Source organism: Salvia splendens, chromosome 10 (assembly GCF_004379255.2).
Source record: "Salvia splendens isolate huo1 chromosome 10, SspV2, whole genome shotgun sequence".
In the NCBI taxonomy this organism is placed as follows: Eukaryota; Viridiplantae; Streptophyta; class Magnoliopsida; order Lamiales; family Lamiaceae; genus Salvia; species Salvia splendens.
In genome coordinates this window covers 1,553,674-1,580,998 of record NC_056041.1, presented here as the reverse complement: position 1 = coordinate 1,580,998, position 27,325 = coordinate 1,553,674, and the positions used below count along the sequence as shown (strand labels likewise).

The 27,325-nt window shown below is 36.9% G+C and overlaps 5 protein-coding genes across 5 annotated transcripts; 3 read left to right on the top strand and 2 right to left on the bottom strand.

The window, feature by feature from the left end:
• Nucleotides 1-3,737: 3,737 nt before the first annotated feature.
• Nucleotides 3,738-9,098, top strand: LOC121753010 (cellulose synthase A catalytic subunit 1 [UDP-forming]). The gene is made up of 14 exons (XM_042148140.1): nucleotides 3,738-4,013; nucleotides 4,484-4,679; nucleotides 4,773-4,954; nucleotides 5,162-5,279; nucleotides 5,365-5,551; nucleotides 5,634-5,900; nucleotides 5,989-6,334; nucleotides 6,427-6,564; nucleotides 6,647-6,772; nucleotides 6,888-7,100; nucleotides 7,198-7,462; nucleotides 7,537-7,733; nucleotides 7,842-8,192; nucleotides 8,269-9,098. The coding sequence occupies exons 1-14, from the start codon at nucleotides 3,933-3,935 to the stop codon at nucleotides 8,854-8,856; spliced, it is 3,255 nt and encodes a 1,084-aa protein (XP_042004074.1). The 5' UTR covers nucleotides 3,738-3,932; the 3' UTR covers nucleotides 8,857-9,098.
• A 436-nt stretch (nucleotides 9,099-9,534) lies between these two features.
• On the bottom strand, nucleotides 9,535-12,510 carry LOC121753011 (adenine nucleotide transporter BT1, chloroplastic/mitochondrial-like). The gene is made up of 3 exons (XM_042148141.1): nucleotides 11,602-12,510; nucleotides 10,331-10,492; nucleotides 9,535-10,250 (listed from the first exon to the last, which is right to left on the bottom strand). Exons 1-3 carry the CDS (start codon nucleotides 12,121-12,123, stop codon nucleotides 9,777-9,779), a joined length of 1,158 nt encoding a protein of 385 aa, XP_042004075.1. The 5' UTR covers nucleotides 12,124-12,510; the 3' UTR covers nucleotides 9,535-9,776.
• A 4,210-nt stretch (nucleotides 12,511-16,720) lies between these two features.
• LOC121750560 (EG45-like domain containing protein 2) lies at nucleotides 16,721-17,562 on the top strand. The gene is made up of 2 exons (XM_042145118.1): nucleotides 16,721-17,029; nucleotides 17,279-17,562. Exons 1-2 carry the CDS (start codon nucleotides 16,915-16,917, stop codon nucleotides 17,560-17,562), a joined length of 399 nt encoding a protein of 132 aa, XP_042001052.1. The 5' UTR covers nucleotides 16,721-16,914.
• On the top strand, nucleotides 17,417-19,766 carry LOC121750559 (pentatricopeptide repeat-containing protein At1g06270-like). Its single transcript, XM_042145117.1, has 2 exons — nucleotides 17,417-17,558; nucleotides 17,662-19,766. The coding sequence occupies exon 2, from the start codon at nucleotides 18,099-18,101 to the stop codon at nucleotides 19,116-19,118; it is 1,020 nt and encodes a 339-aa protein (XP_042001051.1). The 5' UTR covers nucleotides 17,417-17,558; nucleotides 17,662-18,098; the 3' UTR covers nucleotides 19,119-19,766.
• Nucleotides 19,767-22,502: 2,736 nt separating this feature from the next.
• Nucleotides 22,503-23,757, bottom strand: LOC121752315 (probable sugar phosphate/phosphate translocator At2g25520). Its single transcript, XM_042147312.1, has one exon. The coding sequence runs from the start codon at nucleotides 23,655-23,657 to the stop codon at nucleotides 22,611-22,613; it is 1,047 nt and encodes a 348-aa protein (XP_042003246.1). The 5' UTR covers nucleotides 23,658-23,757; the 3' UTR covers nucleotides 22,503-22,610.
• Between the last annotated feature and the right edge of the window lie 3,568 nt (nucleotides 23,758-27,325).

The window sequence follows — 27,325 nt, the reverse complement described above, 5'->3', positions numbered from 1 at the left end:
TAAATAGTCCTTTTCTGCGAGGGATAGTTAATTTTTCAGAATATCCGGATGTAAAAGTGTAAAACAGCGATTTTAAAATTGTTAACACCAAACATTTTTATAGTAATAGTTTTAAAATATTAGTAAATAAAATATAAATATAACGAAACTTGAAACAAAAATAATAAAAATAGTTAATGCTTAATAAATCCACAATGAGCCAAGTCTATTTAATTAGTTGCCAACTAACATTTTAGTTGGCCCAACTTATTTGCACAAAATAGGCCCAAATTATTTCAATCATTTAACATTTTAGATCGTCTCCGTCATCCTTCCAACATCAGTTTTCTGCAACCCCTCTCTATACCTCTCATCTCTCCTCTTATTTTTAGAAAATAGGCAGAAGGTTTCGGGTGGATTTGAAGCTACCATGGGATTGGAGACGGAGCTGGGCTGGGTCAAAGGTCGAAAATGAAGTATTCCTGCAGCACTCAGTGGACCGCTGGTGGGGTCGGTCGACCCCACGCGAACCCCCACCTGGGTCCGCCGCTGGGTATTATAAAAGTTTATTGGCGTTGGAAAGTCGTAATACTTGCAAGATTTGTGTGTTACAAAATCGTTATCCCATTAACATTACATTTTTTCATTCCAATAAAAAAAGTTCATCAACAATTATTTTTCAAACTAAAATTTTATACTAGTAAATAATGATATGGACACCTTTCGATGTGATGTTCTATCTGTCCAAATATTACTGATTCAAACACCATTAATAATGACATTGTTTTATATGTATATAATATATGATAAAATATCAACATACAGATTTCTTTAGGCAGAAACTAACCTACACCCATTTCCACTCCAATATTATTTTTTTTCTAAATCCCACTTTGTCTGACGAAATATTCAACTTACTTTTGATACATATATCTAAAAAATTTAAATAATGGATCCTGCAATACACAAAAATTGAACAAAACAAACTTTCTGAAGGGAAAATAAATTATCACACACCAGTCTGTGTGCAAGTATATGAACAGTTTTGTCGGTTCAACTCCATTTAATTAGCAATTAGTATGAATTGAATGATTAATTAGGAAACTAAAACACAAGGGTGTAATAGTAATTTCGGATTGAGTGTAACAACGAGGCAATATAAATGAAATTGAGACCACCGACAGCTTATTATATTTATTTCAATTGGAGAGAAGCAACTGCCAACAATCGGTCACACTTAAATACAGCCTGTCCACAGCAGTTTAATTGAAGATTAGGGTTAATTGATGAAATAACCTTAAAATTTGGTAAAAACATTGGTATGTGACCTAATTTTAAATTCAATTGAATTTTCTTTTGATTCTGGTAATTTTTTTGTCTAATATCGAAACTAAAAAAATCATATATGGATATCACCAGCAATGAGTTAAACGATGTTTATTGAAAAAATCAACAATATAGTAGGTGTGTGGAATTAAAAAAACTACCATTTATTTTTAAGAAAAAATATGTCATCTAAATTATTGTAAATATATGACTACGTGGCCCGTGTGGCAAAACTTACACTTTACTGCCTACTAATATAAGATTCAACAATCAATAGTATCTATCATTTTCCATTTTAGTAGTTGTGGGTGGGTGTGTTAAGTGAAAGAGATAATAATTCAATGCCCTTATTTTGATTTGTTTACATGGTTAAAAAAACGAGTAAAAGCAATTTTGAAAGATTAACTTTAATATAGATACTCATTGCCCAACGGAATAAGTCAATCCCGCACGACTAGACATGCCCACCGGTTCCGGTTCCGGCGGTTAACCGCCGAACCGGAACCGGCGCAATATTCCCGAACCGGAACCGCTGCAATTCGGTTCGCGGTCCGGTTCAGGTTCAAGATATTTCGAACCGGAACCGTCACCGAACCGGCGGTTCGGGACGGTTCGGAACCGGCGGTTAACCGTGGAACCGCCGGTTCCGGCGCTTAAATCGAGGCAGATGGATGGGGGCTGGTGCTGATCTTCCAAACCGGTCGGAACCGTCGGTTTTTCGGCGGTTAACCGGAAAAACCGGCGGTTAACCGCCGGTTTAGTGGCTTTCGAGGCGGCGCGGAGCACGAGGCGACAATGGAGCAGCTTTTGCAGACGGTTCGTTGACCGAACCGGCGGTTTTATTTCGGAAACCGGCGGTTTTGGCCCGGAAACCGGCGGTTCCGGCGGTTTTCCGCCAAAACCGCCGGTTTTGTGAAATTTCAATTTTTTTTTTTAAATTTCAAATTCGAATTCTTCCATTTTCCCCCTCATTTTTTTCTATAAATACCCCCCTCTATCCTCATTTACATTCACCCCACTCTTGTGTTAATAAGAGTTTCTCTCTTCAATCTCCCAATTCTCTCTCTTTGTCTCCAATTTCTCATTTGTGCTATTGTGCTTCCATTTAATTACGCAAGTGCTACTCTTATTACGCATTGTTATACACTTATACAGTTATACTTATTCCCGTAGTTCTATAAGTTGTCTTTCTTTCTCAATTACTAAAACAAAAAAAAAGGGTTGATCCCAAGGTAAGAGAACTACGTGGGCTTTGATTCCTCAATAAAATTGTGGATACGTAGGCAACTCAACTTAAATTTGAAAAGTTTAACTTTGAAAGTTTAAGTTGATCTCAAGCCCTTTTCAATTTTTCCTTTTTCCCCCCCATTTCATATTTTTTTTAATTTACCTTCCGAGTCCGACGAGGCGACGAGCCAACGATACTTGTAAATTATATTACATTGTTGTATGTTGTTGTATTGTATACTTATGTATTGTAAATTGTAATGTATCGTTGTCCGTTACAACTCAAAATCAATAAAATTTATTTCATTTTCTCCTTATTCGTCTTATTTGTGCTTGAATTATGCATTGTCTTGTTCCGATTTGTTGTATAAAGCCAAATTTCAAATTTAAAAAAAAATAAAATAAAAAATAATTGAACCGGCGAAACCGCCGGTTCAAAAACCGGAACCGCCAAAACCGCCGGAAAACCGGCGGTTCCGAACCTGAACCGGAACCGCCCGGTTTTCGAACCGGAACCGGAACCGGAACCGTGAAATAGCCTCACGGTCCGGTTCCGGTTCCGCTTCCGCCAAAACCGGAACCGGCGGTTCCGAACCGGAACCGCCGGTTTTCGAACCGTGGGCAAGTCTACGCACGACCTTGCTTCACTTCTTTTTTACACTCCCGCTATGTATCTCAATTTCACTTAAATACTAGACAAATTGATTCAATTACAATAGAATGAAATTAAAAATGAATTAACTAATTAATAATAATTTAGCATAAAATTGTTTAAGATTGATTAAAACCATTGAGGTGCCTACAAATCAGTGCATAGAATAGTCACTAGGCCCGCTGATGTATACCCTTGGTAATTATTAAAAAAAATGTTTCACTGCAGTATTTTTTTTTTTTGTTAGTAGTAATGTGTCGGCAGAATCATTTCAAAGGATTTGGTATTAGAGAATATTTAATGAGAATTTACGGCGCAAAGTTAAAAAATATGGTTCCCTTTTATAATTAAAATCTATAAATACGCATTTATATTCTGATCCATTGTTAACATTAAAAGTGGAAATAAAATAAAAAAATATTCAAAAAAAGTAAAAGACCCATTTATGATTTAAGACAGACGTGAACTGGCTACTTGCTAAGCAGGTAAAAGTTCGTTATATTTTTACAAGCAGAAAAAAGAGAAATAAAATCTCTTAAATAATTCCCAAAAAAAAGATAATGGAGAGGTGTTCGGAACAAAGGTGAGTAGCGAGAGAAAAGGAGACACAGAAAGAGAGAGATGGCTGAGTGATTTAGTCGATTTCGATGCGCTTCTTCTTCTCAGCTCGAATCGAGTGTTGAGTGCTTCAATTCAAAAGGAAGCACACCGATCGAAATTCAGCATTTCCTGCTTAAATCAGAGGAAAATGGAGGCGACTGGGGGAATGGTGGCTGGATCACACAAGCGGAATGAGCTAGTTAGAATTCGCCATGAATCTGATAGTGGGGTATGCTGTTTTTTCTTCAATCTTAGGTCACACTGCATTTTTCTTCTAGTCGTTGAATTAACCTTTTTTCCGTTATAATTTGGGTTTGGATCTGACCGTTAGTAGTCCAGGAGTGATTAAGACGGCTAAAGTTTGGATCTTGGAATGAATTTGGAAATGGGTTTTAGATTTCTTTTGTTTCTGAAGTGTTGATTGGATTTGGTTGAAAATAGTCTGCATAATGCTGTGGTTGGATCTATATGTGGGATGAAGCTGAGTTGTTATTGAAAGTGATTCAGTGTTGTTGTTTGTGTGGATTTTTGAGCTAAGATTAAATGTTCAATTTGTGCTCAGATTCAATTTAGTGATCTTTCATACTCTTTAATTTACTCGATTTGATACTCTGATCTTGCAAAGAAAAGAATCTGATTGTATGGATTGATTTTTGTTTCGACTGTGTACTGATCATTGCAATGCTTGTGTGTATTCAGTCGAAACCGGTGAAGAATCCGAATGGGCAGATATGCCAGATTTGTGGAGATACTGTTGGAGTGACTGTCACTGGTGATGTCTTTGTTGCTTGCAACGAGTGCGCATTCCCGGTTTGTCGTGCTTGTTATGAATATGAGCGGAAAGATGGGAATCAAGCATGCCCACAGTGCAAGACTCGTTACAGGAGACACAAAGGTTAGTTGGCTTTGTATGATTTACATGGAGATTCTTTGTTTAATGTGTTTTTAAGCAAAATGGAGGCTTATGGACTAATTTGTTCTGTCATAGGGAGTCCGAGAGTTGATGGGGATGACGATGAGGATGACGATGATGACTTGGAGAATGAGTTTAGTTATTCTCAGGGGAAAATGAAGGCTAGATCTCAATGGCAGGCTGATGAGGTGGAGCTCTCTGCATCGTCTAGACATGACTCTCAGCAACCAATCCCGCTTCTTACCAATGGACAGCCAGTAAGTCGAGCAAACAGATTCTTAATAAATATATGCATATAGAACTTGATTTGAGTCTGATCAAAATCACAACGGTTGCTGTTGTTTATGTACATCTATGTTACATCCTATGTGTTTGGCTCTTGCCTTGTGATGCATTTGTCTTCATCTCTAATTCCGTGGACAAAGTGTAATTCGATTGTGTTGTGTGTTATTAATAATTGATAGGTCTCTGGTGAGATTCCTCCTTCCATACAAGATACTCATTCTGTTAGAAGTACATCTGGTCCTTTGGGTCCTGGAGACCGTGTTCACTCCCTCCCTTATGTTGATCCACGACAGCCGGGTAATTAGTTGTTAAATATAAGCAGATATTATGTCGTTCATCTTTGTTTCATGCGAGCAGTTTACAATGCTGTTATATTCTACAGTTCCGGTGAGAATAGTCGACCCTTCTAAAGACTTGAATTCTTATGGACTTGGAAATGTTGACTGGAAGGAGAGGGTCGAAGGTTGGAAACTAAAACAGGAGAAAAACATGGTAAACATGAACAGCCGATACAGTGAAGGGAAAGGAGATATTGAAGGCACTGGATCAAACGGAGAAGAATTGCAAATGTAATTTTTTTTCCGAGCATAATTTCCCTCTAGAAATTCTAGATTTCCTATAGAGAGATGCTAATAGTTGCATTGATGACAGGGCTGATGATGCTCGCCAGCCTATGAGCCGCGTGCAGCCTATTTCCTCTTCTCATCTTACCCCCTATCGTGTCGTGATCATTCTTCGGCTAATCATCTTGGGATTTTTCTTGCAATACCGTTGCACCCATCCGGTGAAGGATGCTTATCCTCTGTGGCTGACATCTGTTATCTGCGAAGTTTGGTTTGCTTTGTCTTGGCTTCTCGACCAGTTTCCGAAATGGTATCCAGTTAGTCGTGAGACCTTTCTTGAAAGACTTGCACTGAGGTTAGTCAAAGGTTTTCATGTTAAGCTCCATAGATGAGAGGATTGTGAAATGTGATACTGTCCTAACTTTTCTCTTTGATGTTCACAGATACGACAGAGAGGGCGAGCCTTCCCAGTTAGCACCTATTGATGTGTTCGTCAGTACTGTGGATCCCATGAAAGAGCCTCCTCTTGTAACTGCCAACACGGTCTTATCCATCCTGGCCGTGGACTACCCTGTCGACAAAGTCTCATGCTATGTTTCAGATGATGGTGCAGCAATGCTTACCTTTGAAGCCCTCTCTGAAACGGCCGAGTTTGCCAAGAAGTGGGTACCTTTCTGCAAGAAGCATCATATCGAACCTAGGGCACCTGAGTTCTATTTTCAACAGAAGATAGATTACCTGAAGGACAAGATTCAACCTTCTTTCGTCAAAGAACGCAGAGCAATGAAGGTGAATCATGAGTCTCTTGTTGTATTGTATACTAAGGCAGGAAACTAGTTGACAATGAGATGTAATTGTATTACTTAACATGATTCCTGCAGAGAGAATACGAAGAATTTAAGGTCCGAATAAATGCTCTCGTTGCAAAGGCTCAGAAGATGCCTGAAGAAGGGTGGACGATGCAAGATGGAACTGCTTGGCCTGGGAACAGCACACGGGATCATCCAGGAATGATTCAGGTTTATTTTTACCCATCGAGTATATGATGCTTACCAGTTTATCGCCGTTCTTATAACTCTTTCTCCTGCCTCTCGTTATCAGGTTTTTCTGGGGCATAGTGGAGGTTTTGATACTGATGGAAATGAGCTACCTCGATTGGTTTATGTTTCTCGTGAGAAGCGTCCTGGATTCCAGCACCACAAGAAAGCTGGAGCTATGAATGCTTTGGTAGGTGATTCGTAATTGCATTGCATTTTGAAGTGGGAGCCTAGCTATATTTTCTTCAACATTCTCTTGGCTGTAGTAACTGACTTGTGACCTGTTGTTCTGTTATTTGCTTCAGATTCGCGTGTCCGCTGTCCTTACTAATGGAGCATATATTTTGAACGTCGATTGTGATCACTACTTCAACAACAGTAAAGCTTGTAAAGAAGCCATGTGCTTTATGATGGATCCGGCTTACGGAAGGAAGACCTGCTACGTTCAGTTTCCACAGCGTTTCGATGGCATTGACTTGCACGATAGATATGCTAACCGCAACATTGTCTTTTTCGATGTACGTGCCCTTGACTTGTAGGAACAGTTACTTTTTTATCCGTGATATCTTTCTGATCCACTGATCCACGTGTCATCTTAATTTTCCGTCTCTGCAGATCAACTTGAAAGGGTTGGATGGCCTTCAGGGTCCCGTCTATGTGGGAACCGGTTGCTGCTTCAACCGACAAGCGTTGTATGGTTACGACCCTGTCCTGACGGAAGAGGATCTGCAGCCAAACATTATCGTCAAGAGCTGTTGTGGGTCGAGGAAGAAAGGGAGGCATGCCAACAAGAAATACGTTGATAAGAAGAGAGCAGCTAAAAGGACTGAATCGACCATCCCAATCTTTAACATGGAGGACATAGAAGAGGGTGTAGAAGGTAGGTTCTCGTAAAATAGGACCAAACTGAAAACTTCAGAAATTGTAGAAATTGATGCAATTGCTTTCTTACAGGATATGACGACGAGAAGTCACTTCTCATGTCTCAAAAGAGCTTGGAGAAGCGATTTGGTCAATCTCCTGTCTTCATTGCTGCCACCTTTATGGAAATGGGAGGCATACCGCCCTCGACAAATCCTGCTACTTTATTGAAAGAAGCTATCCACGTCATTAGTTGTGGATATGAGGATAAAACTGAGTGGGGCAAAGAGGTATACCGTTGTACTTTATATGTGTTTCGAGTCCATCTATGTGGTTTTTTGGTGTGGTTTCTTGAAATGAAGTTTGAGGCATTAACTGGGTTGGGCATAATATTTTAGATCGGGTGGATTTATGGTTCCGTCACGGAGGATATTTTGACCGGCTTTAAGATGCACGCACGTGGATGGATTTCCATCTACTGCATGCCTCCTCGTCCAGCATTCAAGGGTTCGGCTCCTATCAATCTGTCTGATCGTCTCAACCAGGTGCTTCGGTGGGCTCTGGGCTCCATCGAGATTATGCTTAGCAGGCATTGCCCGATATGGTATGGCTACAACGGGAAACTGCAGCTCTTGGAGAGGCTCGCGTACATCAACACCATCGTGTACCCGCTCACCTCGATCCCGTTGCTCGCCTACTGTGTTCTTCCTGCCATATGTCTTCTCACCAACAAATTTATCATTCCCGAGGTTAGTTACGAACATGATATGATCGGTTTTTTCGTCTCGTGAGCATGAATATTGACCGGTTGATATCCTTATGTAGATAAGCAACTTTGCTAGCATGTGGTTTATTCTCCTCTTCATCTCGATTTTCGCCACTGGCATACTCGAAATGAGGTGGAGCGGCGTCAGCATCGAGGACTGGTGGAGAAACGAGCAGTTCTGGGTCATTGGTGGGACGTCCGCGCATCTCTTCGCTGTGTTCCAAGGTCTCCTGAAGGTGCTGGCCGGCATCGACACCAACTTCACGGTCACGTCGAAGGCGTCCGACGAGGACGGTGACTTCGCGGAGCTCTACGTGTTCAAGTGGACGGCCCTCCTCATCCCTCCAACCACGGTCCTCATGTTCAACATCGTCGGGATCGTGGCTGGTGTCTCATACGCAATCAACAGTGGGTACCAGTCGTGGGGCCCGCTCTTCGGGAAGCTCTTCTTCGCCATATGGGTGATTGTCCACTTGTACCCCTTCCTCAAGGGTCTCCTCGGGCGGCAGAACCGCACCCCGACCATCGTCATCGTCTGGTCGATCCTCCTTGCCTCCATCTTCTCGCTGCTGTGGGTCCGCATCGACCCCTTCACATCGGACGCTTCGAAGCTGGCCGCGCAAGGGCAGTGTGGTGTCAACTGTTAAGGTCGCTTGTGTATATAGACAGAAGACATGAAAGTAGAAACAACATCATTTTGGGGAGAAAGCAAAGTTGTGATGTATCAATCTTTTCTACATTAGGTCTGAAGATTTTTGGCCAATTTCTATTCAAACTATAATTATTTTTTTTTGTATACATTGTTGTTTCAAGCAAGCATTTGTATTTAGTGTTTATGGCAAAAACCTACTCCTCTTAAGACTTATAGTATTCCCCTTTTTCGGTTCCATAATGCCCTGTTATATTTCTAAGAATCTATCTCATTTCAATTTATTTCAAGATTGCATTTCTTTGATTTATTTCATTTTGATCCTATTGTCCTAGATTCTACTGAATCAAACATCCATGACAAAGTACAGACTTTTAAAATTCTCTCTTGTCCATTAGGACCATTACCAATAATCAATAGTCTTACTAGTAAACGGCGTGAGTTTTAATGGAAAATTAACAATGTTTGCCAAATAAAGAGAAAATTTGTTAAAGTATTGTGTCTATTACCAATAGATTTGTCATTGGATGAACAATCTGAATTCTAATGTAAAATTGATAAAGTAGAAAAAAAAAACAACATTTAAAATATTTTTACCAATAAAATGAACGCAACCTAAAGATATTTCCATAACATGGAAGGAATTAAGACGAATCAAATTGGAAAAATAGTGGGATAAAAATAAACTCATTTGAATTGACATAAAAAATTGAGATTCAACCTCTATAGATTCCAAACATGTTCAATGAAATTCAGCTAGAATCTATCTCTAAAAACTCCATGAAAGAAAATTCAATAAAAAAAAGACTTTCAAATGAGAAAAAAAAAAGGTATGCAAACAGTCAAATGCCAAAAAAAACTTTGTATCCTATCTTTGAATTTTTTTTTCTTATTCTTGTTCTCTCGGTCAATCTCTCTCTACTCTTCCTCTCCTTCTTTCTCTACCAAAATCTTCTTGCACGCCTCATAGCACATGAAAGAGATGCCAGCAGCCGGCACGAGCTTCAAGCAGCTCGGCCCAAGCCCTCTGTACAGGCCTTCGAGCCCCTCCCGTTCGAGAATGTTTGCGAGAGCGTGGAGCACGTTCTTGTACACGTGCCTCCCGCTCACGGCCCCGACCTGCATATGCTTCCGAGCTACCTCCAGCGGAAATGTGGCGGTGCTGGAAATGGCGCCGGCAGCGGAGCCGATGAGGAGGGTCTCGATGTTGCCGATCTCCTGCTTGAAGACTTTCCGGTAGGCTTTCCGCAGAGTGTCGTATGCACAGTAGTTGGCTGCAGCGTAAGGGATCACTCCGATGAGACTGGGAGTGAGGCCTCTGTAGAGCTCCGGTAAGCCGCCCTCTTGGAATATTTTAACGAAGGCGTCAAGCAATCCATTGTAAGCTTCCCTCTGTGAAAGGGAAGGCAGTGCAATGAAGGTAAAAACTCGATGAAACGGGTAGGTGTTGCCGTGTGTTGGTGATATTTTACCTGTATGGTTAGTCGGGTCTTGACTAACTCGAGGGGGTACGTGACTAAAGTCGAGCTGACGCCAGCACAAGCCCCCGCAACCAACGAAGGGGGAACGCGTAGTTTTGGTTGTTCACCGGGTTTTGGAGAGAGATTTTTGTTAACAGTGTCGTATACGAATAACTGCAGAAAACAAACAGTTCTTAGGAACGGATATGAACATGTATTGAAACATCAAGATGTAAAATACAGATTTGAACAATTACGAGAAAAACTATACTTTTTTATCAAAAACTTACAAGACGAGGAATCAAATAGGCGTAACTACTGTTTGTATACAAATAAGAAGGATGGTCTTCTTTATAGTGTTATCGAATCCCTATCTTGGTCAAAAATCATTTCGCTAACTGATCCGTTTATCAAAAGATAACAATCAACTAGGCAAGATGATAGTGTCATGAACTACTCATTGATGCCTAAAAACATAATCCAAAACAAATGAAAAACTTAGATGATGTAATAATGACAAGCAATGTGTTCGTCTCAATCCTAAGATCAGATCTCTGTTTGATAGAAACACCTCTTGTGATATAACAGGAAACTAGATTTGGTCAAGGGTTAAGTCTGCTTAGCAGACACAACACAGTGGTAACGAGCAACTGGAATCAAACATAACAATGAACATCAATGGAAACAGTTAGAACAGAACAAAGGTGGAAATAAGTCTTAGGCATATAAAAATGTGGAAATCATCACAAAGAAAATGGCAATCCTTTCGGATTCTTTCTCATGCTCGTATTCACATCAAACCAGCAAATATAGAAAATATACATTCTACCAAATCCAAACTCTAATCAGCATGTGATACAACGCAATTTCCAGTACACACTAACAACACAATGTTTCAATGTAAACAGTTAGAATAGAATAGGTGGTATTGAGCAACTGAAATCAAACATCAACGCAAACCGTTAGAATAAAACAAAGGTAGGTATAAGTCTAAGACAAATAAAAAGGGTGGAAATCGTCACATGGATTTTTTCTCAAGCACATTCACAGCAAACCAGTATATGTAGAGCATAGACATTCTACCAAATCCAAACTTGAATCAGCATGTGATGCAACTCAATTGCCAATACACATCCAAGAGAATGATTCAACGTAAACCCAATCAAATGTAAAACTAGCCATTACAGCTCAATAAACTCACATTAGAAACTATACACACGCATACAATCAACACTAGAAAGCAATATACATAGACAAAAACACCCATTTCAATCTTATTATACCTCTATGGCTTTGCTAGGCGCAACGCGAATCACATTGACAAAATTCCCCCTAAACAGCCCTTTCCACCCCTCACTCTGCATAATATTCTGGAACACCTCGGAGCTCGAATTCCCACTGCTCCCAACCATTAAATGAGTCCTAATCGTCTCCAACGGAGCCACTGCAGTCCTAGAGACAGCCCCCGCAATCCCCCCGCTGATCAACCTCCTCAAAGAGGGGTTAGAAACCTTAATCTTAAGCTTAAGCCCCCTCTTCTTCTTCCTATCCGCCAACTCACTCTCCTCCTCCGACAAACCTAGATTCTTGAAACCCTCAGGCAATGAAACATACTTAACCAGCAAATCAGCATAGGGCAATTTGAAACCCCCATTATCACCGTTTCCCATTTGAGAAACAGAGGCAAATAAGCCACCACCGGGGTAAAAATTGGAATCTTGGAGATTCCATTGAAGCCCTAAATTGGAACTCGATGAGGAAAGCCCTTTTCTATTGGAATCCAAAGATTGCATTTTTACACTCATATTCAACACAAACCTCCTCAAGAACTACTCCTCCTCGCCTCTCTCTATCCAAAACTCAATACAATAGCACCACCTTTTTCTCTCTAGAACTCAATACAATTTCTTGGAATGGTTAAAAATGAATGCTTGAAGATGAAAACTCCAATTCCAAGGGTAGGTGAGAGAGAGGGAGAGAGTAAATTTGCAAGCAAATCAAAACATTTGGGAAAGAGAGATTATTTAATCCCTCACTATTGTAAAACAATGCAAATAAATAGTCTAATTAGGAGCTGAGCTTAGGCTTGAAATTTCGATGGAGGCGGAGGGTTCAAGGGGCTTGTTTAAGAGAGAGAGGGTGGCGGAGAAGATGCGCCGCCGTTCTTTCTTTCTCAACCCTTTTCAAGCAAATTTTATTTAATGTTTCAATATATCAATAGAAAGATACTGTTTCTTTTGCCCTTTATATTTTTAGGGACACGTTTTTCACATAAAGACAATTAAATATGGATAATGACAGAATTATTATTAATATTATTAACTTAATAGCCGAGAATTACTTAAAAAATCATACTATTTTTTTTATCATATTAATTCAAAGTAGTATAAATTTTATTATTTGCACTTATTATTACTATTATTATTGATTCTAAGATGCCATATATATACATAGGTCACAAGATCTTGTTTACTAAAGAGTCAAAGCAATTTAAATATTTCTCATAAAAAAGTTGTAGATATGGAGATTTTAAATAGTCACCCTTTCAAATTATGGGTTAGATTCATTGAACCTAACATAACTTATATCCCCATATAATAAAGTAAAAAAATTAATTGTATTATTGTACTGCATTAACATGGAATAGCTCAGTTTGAAAATAGGAAAATAGTCAAAATACTTCACACATAACATGTACTCCATTTTGGTACTGCAAATTTAGGAGTATACCTAATTTATATCCCTAATATGTTTTTAAGTACTTTTTAAATAAATCATACTACTAATTGAAACGGCGGTGTCACACTTATTAATTTTGAATTCAATGTTTGGATATCCTAAAAAGTAGTGGGATTTTTCTGATAAATATATACTTCCATCCTCTAGTTATAATAGTGTTAGATAGTAGTATTACATAGCCTCGTTTTAGCTTGATACAAATTTAAGAAAAATGTTTGCTTTATTTTTTATATATATTCAATTTTATAAGAAAATGTGTATGCGAGTGTACTATTTAGTGAGGCGTGAGGGTACGTTGATCAAGAAAAAAAAAATTAGTTGAGCCTTCAAATCATAGATATTTCAAAAATTATAAAATGGGATTATTATTTTCAATTTCCTTTTGCACATCATAATTTAAAAGGCATCCACACATGTTGAGAAACTACGTATCTAGATATTGAACCAATATATAATCACTTCAAAGTATAACTTCAGCAAAAATATATAGCAGTTATTCATTCAACGACTGATAGTCATTTTTATTTATTTTGATTCATCTATAGAAATGATTTTTTTTTTCATTCTAAGTAAGATCGATATTTAATAAGACCGATTTTATTATTCACTAATAATATTTTAATTATATTTTTGTGATTCTCTTTTATTTTATGGACTGAATGTTAATTTTTTTTATCCATTATCAAGATTATTAGTACTATATAGTTCCACAAAATTGTTGTGTCAATAGCCAAGGCCCATTACAAATTATATGGACTAAGAACTTAGGTTAAGCTACTAATGGGCTAACTATAGTAATTTATAGACATCATAATTACAAAAATTATGGAACAAGATACACACAACTTTATAAAATCATAATTTATCTAACTATTATATCTATTATGTACATGTAGTTGTGTGCCAATTACAAATTTTGCATTATAGACATTAATTTATTTATTTTATTACCAACAAAAGTTAACGGAATTCAAACTTTATAGTAATAGTTCAGTTCAGTAGTAGCACTTGATGTATTTTATTGGTTTAATTGAGTTTTCAATCTATAATTAAAAAATTTCACACTTAAGTAATGTATTAGAGTAGTAGTATTAACAATGGCAGCATTCAACTACACTTGGATCACAAAATGTAATCAACTTCCCATCATTCCATGTAAGTAATAGATTTAGATCTTTTTTTGGTTGCTAGTCAAATTCCATGACTATTTCATGTGCTGAACAAGATTAGTTGATAGTAATTTCAAAAAATAAAAGAAAGATTATATATACAAATTCACATAATGTTTTTGTTACTTCCCTAGTGTGTTAATGTTGTTATCGATTATGTTGTAGATACAAATTCGATCATTATGTTATTTATTGAACGAAATATGTGCGATGACATTGGTTATACAATATATATCTGCATAGTAGGGTCGGAGCTCGATTCGTTTAAATATTTAGGTGTTCAAGCTTGACTCGAGTTTCTGTTTTCTAGTTCGAGCTCGAGTCACCCAATTATTCACAATATATATGTGATTCATTTATTCACAAATCACAAACAAGCTCTTGAACTAAGTAACATCGGGCTCAAGCCTGGCTCGTTTATCGAATCGAGCTCTAAATAAGCTATTTTAGGTCCGAGCCTAGTTTCAAGCAGCTCACGAGTAGCTACGTTTATTTACAACCATATTTTTCCTTCTCCTCTTAGTAAAATATGTAAAGTATGGCACAACAAACACAAATCAATTAAGAATATTATTATTATTATTATACTACAAGTTTATACTATATGAAATAAATTCGATACTATAAATTAAAATGAAAATACTCCAAATATAAAATATTTTTTCTATGCTTATACATTCCAAAATTTATAGTCTACCTTATAAATTAATTAAAACGTGTACATATTATTATGTCTTAAGAAAAGACATCGTTATACATCATACCTTAAGTGGGCAAAGGTATAAGCCACCATAATAAATAAATATACTAAATTGTGGCTACAATTAAATTACACAAAGTGGATTCTCATTCCTTTAGATAAGATATATACCAATCTTGAACCGACCCATACGATATATACTTTCAAGATTTTGATCCATTTACATTTTACATTATTAGTTCAATGTCACCTTCCAATATGCTAGGTGGCTTTGTTAATCGTATAAATTATTTTACCTATAACAAGATAATAATCTTAATTAATTCTTTTTTAGCAGCCATAAGTTGCTGATTCAATACTTATCATGCCAAAAAAGTATAGTTCATGCAAATTTTAAAGATTATCTTGTAGCATAATTACATCACATATTCACATGCATTTTTTATTAAACCCATTTAAAATGATAAAAACACAAAAAGACTAAGATTGGTGGTTTCAAATTTATGATCGAATTCTTCGGTTTTTAGTTGACAAATTTCGAAAGGGGTCAAACCAATCATTAATTTGATGGTCAATTCCAATAATTATATTTCGAGTTAGTGATGATGGATATGCATTATGCATATGGTCACTTCATTTCTAGAAAGATATTATAAGTCCAAATTTTTCAAAAGAAGACAATAGTAGTATTATAAATAATTGTCCACTTTATAATTGAATCCACTTATTTTACTTGACTTTACATGTACTACCTTCACTTGTTTTCTTATAGTTTTGAGTTGATAAAGTTGCCATACATACTACTACTAAATTTTCAATCCCAAATTCACAATCACATACGATTAAAAACATAGTTATTGTGATTTGTGTTAATCCATGTAAAAACAAACATTTATATACGATGTAAATTTCGTACTGAAATTTTATATTATAATAACAAGTATATCAAATTAATTAGAATGATATAATTAAGGTATGGCAATAATGAAATTTCCAAACTGATTAAAAGAATGAAATGGAGACGTCTAAAGTGTGAAAATCGACCAATATATATTTGGTGGAGAATTCAGCATAGAATTGCTAACTATCACTAATTATATTGCACCAATATAGTGGATTTTATAAACGACCATTATAATCATACCTACTAGTAAATTATATGACACCCCATCAATTGATAAAATAAAATAACACACTTGTTTTTCAGTTTAAATAAGTCAAGAATTGTCATACGTAACCTATATTATTATATGTCAAAACGTGGGAGGATCGACATAAATTCATAGATTTTTTTTTATAATTACCAAGGGTATCTATCGGCAGGTCTATTGATTATTTCATGCGCTAATTTGTAGACAACCCAATGGATGGAACAGCTAGCCAAAGAAAATTCATACTCTTGTTCTCAAAATTATCTAAATAAACCTAAAAGAGACTTCTCATTGCATACTAAATTAGTTTGTGTGTTGAAATTAACATAGTATATATATTTTGGATTATTCTAGATTGTGAATTTTTATATTAGGTTACTTTTGAATTACTTCAACTGGATATCCTCAATTCCTAAAGAGGCCAATATTAAGATAGAGACATATATTATCCTCCACTACAATTGAAAATATATAAAGCTTGAACTTGTAAAGAAGCACTAAAGCCTACTATATAGTATATTTTGACCAATGATATGCCAATATATTTTTATATTTAAATTACACGTGCGCCAACTTATGCCCAAATAAGTATAATCTCATTTACAAAATTGTGCATTCCACAACTATAAATTTGCCTCAATCCATAACCATTTTTCAACCACAATTATCAAATCTATTTCCTTCACCATAAATTGGCTCGTTTCATTAACTATTTCAATCGCACTTATCAAATCTATATTTCTTCACTTCAATCCATAACCCTTTTCAACCAAAATCATCAAATATATATCCCTTACAAACTTTCATACATATAGTAGTCCTTAAATCATTTTCTCAATGACTATGACTTTAAAACTAGCCTTTGCCATTACAATATTGCTAACCATTTCATTCAACCAAATTGTTTCCGGCGACATCGGGACCGCTACTTCCTACAACCCTCCGTACACACGTGAGTCCGCTATTTTTGTTACGTTTTTACATGTAGGAATGTCGCCGGTTCAAGGTTCTAAAATTCTTGAACCGGAATCGAATTAGTATAATTGGTATACCAGTTTTGAAACATGAAACTACTAGTCTGATTTTGGGTCGAATCGATGTTTCCGGTTTAACCATGCATCTCAGTGTCACAGGTTTATTAATTTTATTATTCCTAGTAGGCTAATATGGTATACATACATACCAAAATATTGTTGTGCAGCTACAAGGTGCAATGGCAATAGAGCCGACCAATTCCCATCAGGAAACTTGTTTGTGCAAGTGAGTGAAGGGTTGTGGGACAACGGCGCCGCCTGCGGCCGCCGATACAGGCTCCGGTGCCTTAGCGGCAACAACCGGCCTTGCAAGGGGGGCACGGTGGACGTGAGGGTGGTCGATTTTTGCACCCGCCGGCCATGCCCTTCGACTATAGTGATGTCGACCGACGCCTTCGCCGCCGTCTCCAAATCCCCCGATGCTAAAATCAACATCGAATTTATCCAGTAAGTTTGAAATTGAATATAATTGTGGAATTAGGATGTCATATGTTTTGTGCATGAGGATTGATAAATGTTTATGCTTTTTATTTGTATTTTTATTTTGCAGGATTTGACATCAAATATGGGCATTGCGTGTTTGCTGTGGAGAAAGTAACTCTAGCTTTATTTAATTTGGAGGTGTAGCTTATTTTAAGTAATATTACTAGAGTATATGAATTTTACAAGATTATGTGTTTCATATCTAATGTATTTTGTGTTCGGATTTTGGACTAAACATGTAAGCTCCGAGGTGTATCAGTAAATGACTCTTACTAAATCATAGATTATGTGTTTCCTAATCTAATGAGTACTACTCTATTTTTGTATTTGGACGATGGGCTTAAACATGTACAAGGCCCAATGGGCTCCTCAAAATTCATCTTCTGATAATAATCAAATTTCAAATAATTTCGACCAAATCCTCCAAACTAAATCTGTTCGACCAAATTCCCCAACCAACTCCAACTTGAAGATCTTGCTCAATTTCCAAATTCCGTTCCAGAAATGGCGTTGGCAGCTACGAGATTCAGTTCATCAATCTCCCGCCACCAAATCCGAGCTCTCTCCCATTCATCTTCTCCAAAATTGAATCTCGAAGAATCCATCCGAGCAGCAGTCGAAGCAAAAGCATACCGCCAAATCCCCCAAATCCTCAACGCATCAACGGAGCCTTGCCGCAACCCTAACCCCTTCACATTCCTCTCCAAATTCCCCGAGCGGCGCCGAAACGAAACCATCGACGAAATCCTCCAATCCTTCATCCCAATCCGGCCGCGCTCCCACCCGCGGAAGGCCTACTCCTCCCTCCTCTCCCTCACCCTCGACCCCTCCATCGACCATCTCCCCCTCGCCCTCGCCGTCGTCCAGCGCACCCTCCGCTCCGGCTGCCTCCCCCCGCCGCAGTTCCACCTCCTCCTCTCAAAATCGTGGCTGCGGCGGCGCCGGAAGGCGTCGCCGTCGCTAATTTTGTCGGAGATGAAATCGATCGGGTACACCCCCGATTGCGGCACCTGCAATTACCTAATTCTGTCTCTTTCGAAAATCGATCAATTTGGGGAAGCGATGGAGGTGTTGAGAGGGATGGGGAGGGCGGGGTGCGTCCCCGATTGGGACAGCTACGGGGGATTGATTGCTGAGCTGAGCGAGGCGAGGAAGGTGGACGCGGCGGCGGAGGTGGTGAGGGAGATGGTGTGTAAGGAGGGGGTGAGGCCGAGGGAGGAGACGGTGGCGAAGGTGGTGGGGGCGATGAGGGGGAATCGGGAGGCGGGGAGGGCGGCGGAGATGGTGGAGATGCTGGAGGGGGAGGGGGTGGGGGTGGGGTTTGGGGTGTATGAGGGGGTTTTGGAGGGGTGTTTGGAGGAGAAGAGGTTTGTGTTGGCGGGGAAGGTCGCGGCGGCGATGTGTGGGAGGGGGTTTATACCGTTTATAAGGGCGAGGCAGAGGGTGGTGGAGGGGTTGGTTGGGGTTGGGGAGGTGGAGCATGCTGCTGTTGCGAGGAGGAGATTTGCAGAGATGAGTTCTTAGTTTTCTATATGAAGAAGAAATCGTGTGGCCAAGGGGCTTCTTGTTTGTGCGAATGGTGCTTCGAACTTGGAACGAGCATGGATTGATGGTAAAATAGGATGATGGGTCGCGAACTGGGATTCGATTGATGATGAAGAAAGAGAATTCTTGGTTCTATTCTCAGACTCGTGATGGAAAAAGGGATTGATCAAATTCTATTGCACGATGTATATTTGTTATGGATCGTGGACAGTGATTCGATTGATGACGAAGAAAGAGAATTCTTGGTTCTGTTTTCTGCCTAGGATGGAAATCAAGGATTGATCAAATTCTATTGCACAACGTAGATTTGTGATAGATTCGTTTGTTTGTTTTTGAGTCGGACATGATAAAAATTTATCATGTCCGACCGGTTTCACCGGGCATCCTGTATATTGCTGAATAGAGCTCTCACTCTGCATAAATTGGGCATGCATGCATCCCAGCCCAGTTTAAGTCTTTCTATAGAATTTGGACATTTTGTGTTGAGTTTTGTTTTTGTTCTGAAAAATTCTTGTGATCTTTCGACGCTTTTGAGGTTTAGGTGATTTGTAATAATTCAAGTATGAAAATTGGGCCTGTACCTGAGAAGTTAAGAGAAATGGGCTTTGGTGATAAGTATATATGGTACAATGGGTCTTCTCGTCATTCATTTAACACTAATATAGAGGATTAGTACTAAAAAGTTTGTTATAGAATTAATTAAACAGTTATATATTTTTTTAGTTAATTATGGATTGGAATTAGATTCCCAGTCAAGAATCCAAATCAGATTCATGAGGTGTCTTTCTCCTTTGGCCTTTCTTTTTTGACGCATTGATGTCTTCTTCAAAATCCGCTTTCTTTTTTAAAAAACTATCCAATATTAATATGTATAGAGAGATTAGCAGCCATCAATGTCTAAGTTAGGTGAGAAAAACTTTCCACGGTATATGAAATTCAAGAATGTCAGCATCAAAAATTTTCTACACAACCAAACAAAAAAAGTTAATGTATGAAAGAGTAGGGAAACCCTTCAAGGTTTAACAAACCTTTTAGAAAATAAAATAAATCAACACTAACGGTGAAGATTGTGACTGAATTAAGTTATGATTGTAGTTACAGGGAAATAAATCATACTCCTTTTCTACATTACTAAGAATGAATAATCATGCGATGGATTATCTAACGGTTCAAATGTAATGTGATTTTACATCAGGCTCGAATGACAACAAGTGGTAAACAAAATCAGTACCATATTTAATCTGGTCAAAAGAAGAATAACGAGCAACAAAACATTAGAACAACAATTGCTTAAGGCACACGAAAAAACAATAATCAATAGCAAAATCAAGACACATCTATTATCATCAACAACACATAATACGAAAGAGAAGAAACAGTTAACTTCACGATCACTAAAGATTAAAAAAAAACACAACACACATTAGTCGACAAACTCAATTAACATTTAATCACATCTTATGCACAAACCTAACTCTTCATTGAGATCTTGTCACTTTTCAATCCATGCAAGTTAGAATTTCAATAGCTATAAGCATGTGGATCGTGCTAGGCAATGTTTATTTCTTTAATTGTACAGCAATTTATTCAAATCCCATATGCAAAAGTCAACTATCCAGAATATTAAAGTACTACCTAATTTAATTATACTTTCAACTAACCAAATTAAATCAAGAATAATCCCATATATGTAGCTTGTACTTCCAACTATGAGATTTGCCTTTTCAAAATCGTCACCCTTTAATTCTTGGCCTCTCAAATTATCTTATGAATATTTTATTTGAGGAAGTACACCAAAATAATTTTAATATTTATGTTCATATGGATGCGTTAAAATGACAACACTTTTCAAAGTGACACTGTGACATCACGTATTCTGCAATATAATAAACGTTACACTGCAATAGTATGAACGCTAAACTGCAATCTACAGATTGCAGTCTAGCGTATTGGATATTGCAGTCCAATGTATTAGATATTGCTGGCGTGGTAAACTGCAATATTGTTGTGGTAAGACTGCAATATTCAATGAATAACACTGCAATCAGGTAATGTAAAATTAGAAATTTCCTATTTTACCCCTCCGCGTTTTTAATTGATTTGCCACATGGCAGCTTGACAAACACACGATTTTCAGATCCAATGACCTAAAATGATGGTATGGTGTCACAATAAAGAGTGTTGTCATCTTAATACATCCCTATTTATAAACAATTATAAAAGCTATCTTGAGGTTTACTTTCTACCTACATAAAGAACTTTTATAATCTCACAAAATAAACCCCTTAGACCATTAAAAGCATCATTTAATATACTACTACTATTACTGTATACTCCAACTGTCCATTTTAGGAGTCTCATCCGACACAAATTTTAAGAAATATAAAGAAAAATTAGTGAAAAAATAGTGGAATGTGGCTCTCACTTTTATATAATTTTATAGTAATAAAATGCGAATGAAATAAAGTTAATAAAATGTGAATCGTATTACTATTTATAAAATATTCTAACCGAGGCTCGTAATATGAGTTAGACTAAAATAAAAAACTAAAACTCCTAAAATGAGACGGATGGAGTATTACTTAGCCCATTCAAAAGTGTAAAACTGTATGTTTTAGCCTTTAACGAATTAGGAATACTTAGGAAAAAATGTAAATGAGAATGCAAAATAATATAAATACTCCATATTATAGAATACGTCATCTTTTCCTATTGGATACTTGTTTTTTCTGAAAAAGGTGAATATAAAGTTCTTTTTTATCTTCCAATTTACATTTTCCTTTAAGTTGTTTTAACGAACTATAGTTAGTAACCTCACAATTGAAGTGAATTGTCAAAGTATTAAGTCAGCTAATTACATTAATGCATTTTCCTTTTCTTGGCATTTTCTTATCATGACAAATTAGTTTTCCATACACTATTATAGGAAAACAAAATTGGTGGATATAAGAGCTAAAACCTCTAATTGATTTAACATTGAGTGAGTAAAGTAGTGATATACTGTAGTAATTAACTATTATCCTGTTTCTTGATATTTCAAAGCAAATATATAATGCATTTATGCCAACTTAGTTCCAACTTCAAAGTTAATTGAGATATTTTATTTCAACATCAGAAAGAGCTAGGGAAAAATTATTGATTTTTATTAAAAGAGAAAATAACTTGGGAGGAATGAATGCCACAAAATGGACACAAATTCATTAAATTCAATAAGCGAATTTGCAAAACTGTCAATAGAATTAGAACAAATTGAAGAAAATTAACATGAAAAAAGGGGAAATTTGGAATGAAAAATCCATCCGAACACCTTTTTTATGCTAATTATGTTACAGATATAAATGAAGTGTATGAAAAGAAGGAAAATTCAAGCAGAAATCACCAAGATTGAATAAATCCCCAAATTTCTCCTTCACATTTATTCCAAGAAAACTCTGCTAATCCGTCACCTAATTTACACAAAATATCCCCAAATCAAGCCTGCGAATCTCCCTTCTTCCCATCCCCTTCTCTCTCCGTTATCAGCTTCGCCGCCTCCTCATCAGCCGCCGCCGTCTTCTTCTGCGCCTCCTTCGCCTTCAGCGCCTGCAATTTCGAGTGATTGTAGTACGCGACGCCTAAAAACGCCAATCCATACCCGATCAGATTCACCGGCGTGACGGTGTCCTTAATCACCGACCACGAGAACGCGATTAGGAGCCAATCCTTGACAACTCCGGCGACGTTCATGGTCAGCGCGGATGTCTTCCCTACGAGGAGGAACACGGCGAGGTTTAGCGCGAAGGCGCAGAGGCAATTCGTGCCGAAGATGAGGAAATCGAAGTGGAAAGCGGCGGTTTGCTGCCTCAGCAAGGGGAATTCGACGATTAGCCAGGGGATCGAGAGGAAGAGAAAGCAGCTCGGCGCGACGTAGTAGAGAGATGTGATTGGGTTGAGATTGATGCCTTTGGAGGTGAGAAGGATCTGAATCATGACCAGCCGCGTGGCCTCGAAGACGACGGCGCCTAATTGGAGGAAAACTCCCCAGGAATCGTATTTCGCCTCGCCGTAGGCGGCGATTGCGACGCCGACGGAGATGGCGAGCATGTTGGACATGGTGGTGGACTTGTAGGCGTCCTTTTTCAGGAGGATTCCGATGGAGTAGACGGCGACGGGCATCAGCGCCTTGAGCATCTGGATGAAGGAGACGGAGAGGAAGATGTAGGCGGAGTTAGAGAGCCAGAGGGAGAGGGAGTAGAGGGCGCCGATGGGGACGACGGAGGAGAGGTAGGTGCGGCGGGAGAGGGCGGCGGGCTCGACGAGGCGGAAGACGCGGACGGCGGCGAAGGCGAGGGAGGAGCAGAAGGCCATATGGATCATGGTGAGGGAGATGGGGAAGGGCCAATTGTACAACTTCCGATCCAGGATGTACTTGTTGTAGACGATGACGGTGAAGGAGAGGAAGATCCAGATCGCGACGTACATGTAGGAGAGCATGATCTTCTTCACCACGCCGTCGGAGAGGGCGCCGCCTTTCCCCATTGCTTCCGGCGGCGGCGGTGGAGATTTGGGGGTTTAGGGATTCTAGAGAGAGAGAGTAGGGCAGCTCTGGAGTGTGGAGTTGGATTTGAGTGGGTTCGAATTGGGGTTGAAATTAGGGATTTTGAGGACGTGGGAGGGGTGTGGTTGTAATTTTACTTCGACAGAGATCTAATGAAGTTAACATAATATTTTTCTTGGATTAACTAACCTTGATTCTTTTATGGTTTATAATTGTGTAAAGCCAACTACTACTTATTAACACAATTATAAATTTAGTATCACCGATTCACTCTATATTTACCATTTTGTAAATATGGTGGCTTATAAAAGGGGAAATAACACAATTATAAATTTAGTATCACTGATTCACTCTACATTTACCATTTTGTAAATATGGTGGCTTATAAAAGGGGGAATAACGGCTTAAAATGCTAAAATATGGTTAAATTATGGCTAGTTAAGTAAGTTTGAAAATGAAATATTAATTTTTGAAAATTCTTTTCTTTTCGATTGTTTCAACCCTATACAGATCCTCAAAACGATGTTGTTTCAGTAAAATACATGAGTATTTTTTCTTTATTTTCCTTTCTTTTCTTTTTCGTTGCTTATTATAGTGAAACAACATTATTTTTACTTTTTAGCTCAAATATAAAGATCATATATAATAAATTGAAATTTTATAATTTAATACACTTATTTTCAAAACTGACTCAAATTTGACTATGTTTCGTGGTTTAACTGACTATCGGTATTTCTTTTATAATATCACGAGCAACGTAAAATTTCATTTTTTTTTTCAGAATGGGTCTTCATAAATTCAAAGGACAAAGAAAATGAATGTTCATAAATTAAAAGGACATAAATTAGGGTTGAAATTTGGGTTTTTTATGAGTTGGGATTTCAGTCGAGGAAAGAGATTTGTGGGGAAGAAATTAGAAAAGTACTACTAGTATAAATGTGGATTTTTCGACTACTTGGTCTGGCAAATGAAGCATAATAAGCAAAGTCAATTCTGAAAAATTAATTGTCTCTTCAAAACGTTAAAGACTTTTTTCAATAATAATGTCACATTTATTAGTTTTGGAGAAATATTAAGTGATGACCAAACTTACATTATAATGGAATAGGAGATTTTTTAAAAAACAAAATGAAAATGAAAATGAATCTAAATAGTTAGTATCAAACCAGGATATGCTGACTGCTGAGATTAGGCCCATAGTTTAAATGCAATCATTGATTTTTCACTTTCCCCTTTTTTCTTTTTATATATTGTCGTATATAATGTCATATACTAGTACTAATTAGAACCATTATTTTATTTGGAAATAGTTAATTTCATCGGATTGAGATATATGTGATTAGAATGCAAAATATTAAAATCATGCATAGTATCAAAAAGAGATAATCATTTAAATCATGAATTTTGATCAAAAATTTAGTTAGCTTCACAAGGTTGGATGTAGAATATTTAATCATTAAATTTTATTTTTTTTCAATTGTCTCGTACGTATATAAACGGTGTCTTTGGTGATAGTAAAAATAATAGTATTGTTTAATTAAAATAAAAAATAATGTTTTAAAATTTAAACATTACCAAATAGTATGTCGTTTTATACCTGCATGAAATAATCAAGAAAAACTAAAATTTATGATTTCAAATTTTGTATTTAAATTTTATGAAATTGATCAAAATTGAATTAATTTTTTGTAGTTCAAATGATTATTATATGTATTGAAAATGATAGGGAGACAAAGGTGAGGCTGCGATGAAAAAGAACGTTGAAAATTGATTTTTAAAAATGGGTTGTTAAAATTATACATTCATTTTATCTACAATAAAAAAATATTTTGGTAGGTGGCATGAGAAAATTAGGTGAGTGGGAGAGAGTGACAGAAAAAGATCAATAGAAAAGTATAAATAATGGATGTCAGTTTCTTTTTAATTAGTTTGACTAAATTTTGTGATATTAAATGAAAATGAAAATGTTGTAGTACCACCATTATTATCTATCACTATAGTCTATATTGCTAAATCTATTTCTATTTCTAAATTTGAAAGGTGGTTTGCGCTAGTGCGGGATAAAGTAGAGCGATGATTGATCCGTATAAATATAATCAACTCAAAAAAACTAAATCATTAGTATTATATTTTATTATCTTTAATCTCTTTCCCGCTAATAGTCCAATTATATATATTTTTTTCCTTCATTAAATTTTTCTCTTTCTTCTTGAACACATTAAATAACAACTACAGTACTAAAATTTCATATCACCTCATAAGTTTGATATTTTAATCCGGATGGATAAAATATTATTTTTATTTATCTATTATTCCATTTCAAATTAAAGTGGACTCTTGGTGTGTATTAACCATCAAATGTAAGGCATTATGACACGTAATGTATTAAGTAATTACTTATTAAATACGAAGGAGTACCACTTACACTTTGGTGATTGCTAATTAATAAAATTGGGCCTTTTATCCTCTTCCTCCATTTGCTCCCACAAAAGATTAAATCCAGATGGAACTTGTCTAACTTATAATGATTTGTTTTGAAAACATTTCTCTTTTTTTTAAACAACGCTGCCTCCATCCATGAAAATAGAGCACATTTGCCATTTTTAATTGTCCACGAAAAATAAAGCATATTTAAAAAATGAAAGTTTCCAACAACTTCTCACTTACTTTTTTTCATTATCTCTTACTTATAATATGGACTTCACATTCCACTTTTTCTCTTTTCTCTTACTTTTTCTCTTTTCTCTTACGTTTTCTCTTCTTTCTTACTAATAATATGGACCTCACATTCCACTAACATTACTTATCTCTTACTTTACTAATTCCACATTAAAACTCGTACCATTCACAATGTGTCATATTTTTCATGGACGGAGGAAGTATTTCATTGGGGATGGATCCTCTCCGTGTTAAAAAACATAGCGGAGGCTGCTTTGGTTAAAACGCACAGCAATGCACGTGAAACGCATCAATCTTATTAACTCAATTCTTTATTTAATTTACTGTGGGCGGTGGGCCATATACAACCTTATGTAAAATAGATATAAAGCACACGTACTGCATGCTATATACATACCCCTCTTTCTTGTTATAATGCAAAATATTATTTTTAGTTTGCATATTTCTTTTATTTAAATACTAAAAATATTATGAATTATGTATATATATATATATAGGGGAGCGTTATTCTCCTTTTCACATCTTAGATCCTTTTTCCTTCTTAATATTACGTGTTAGATCTAAGGCATCAACGGATCAGATTGATTCTATAAAACTGGTTCCGTGTTGCATTATAGAAGGTGGTTGTATGCATTACAGGGTTATTATTGACATTTGACGGAAAAGTAACTGCCACATTTTGGTATCTGCGAATAATGCACCACATGGTCACGAGTAATGCATATAATTGACTATATAATGCACAATATGTGAACTGCAATGCATACGAATAAGATGTACCATGTTATGATGTTTGGACACACGTTTCTTGTTTCCCCTAAGGGTTTAATAAGCTTAGGGGCTAAGGTATAGTACGTAGACACGTATGTAATCTTCACATGGTAACGAGTAATGGATATAATTGACTATATAATGCACAATTTGTGAACTGCAATGCATACGAACAAGATGTGCTGTGTTATGATGTTTG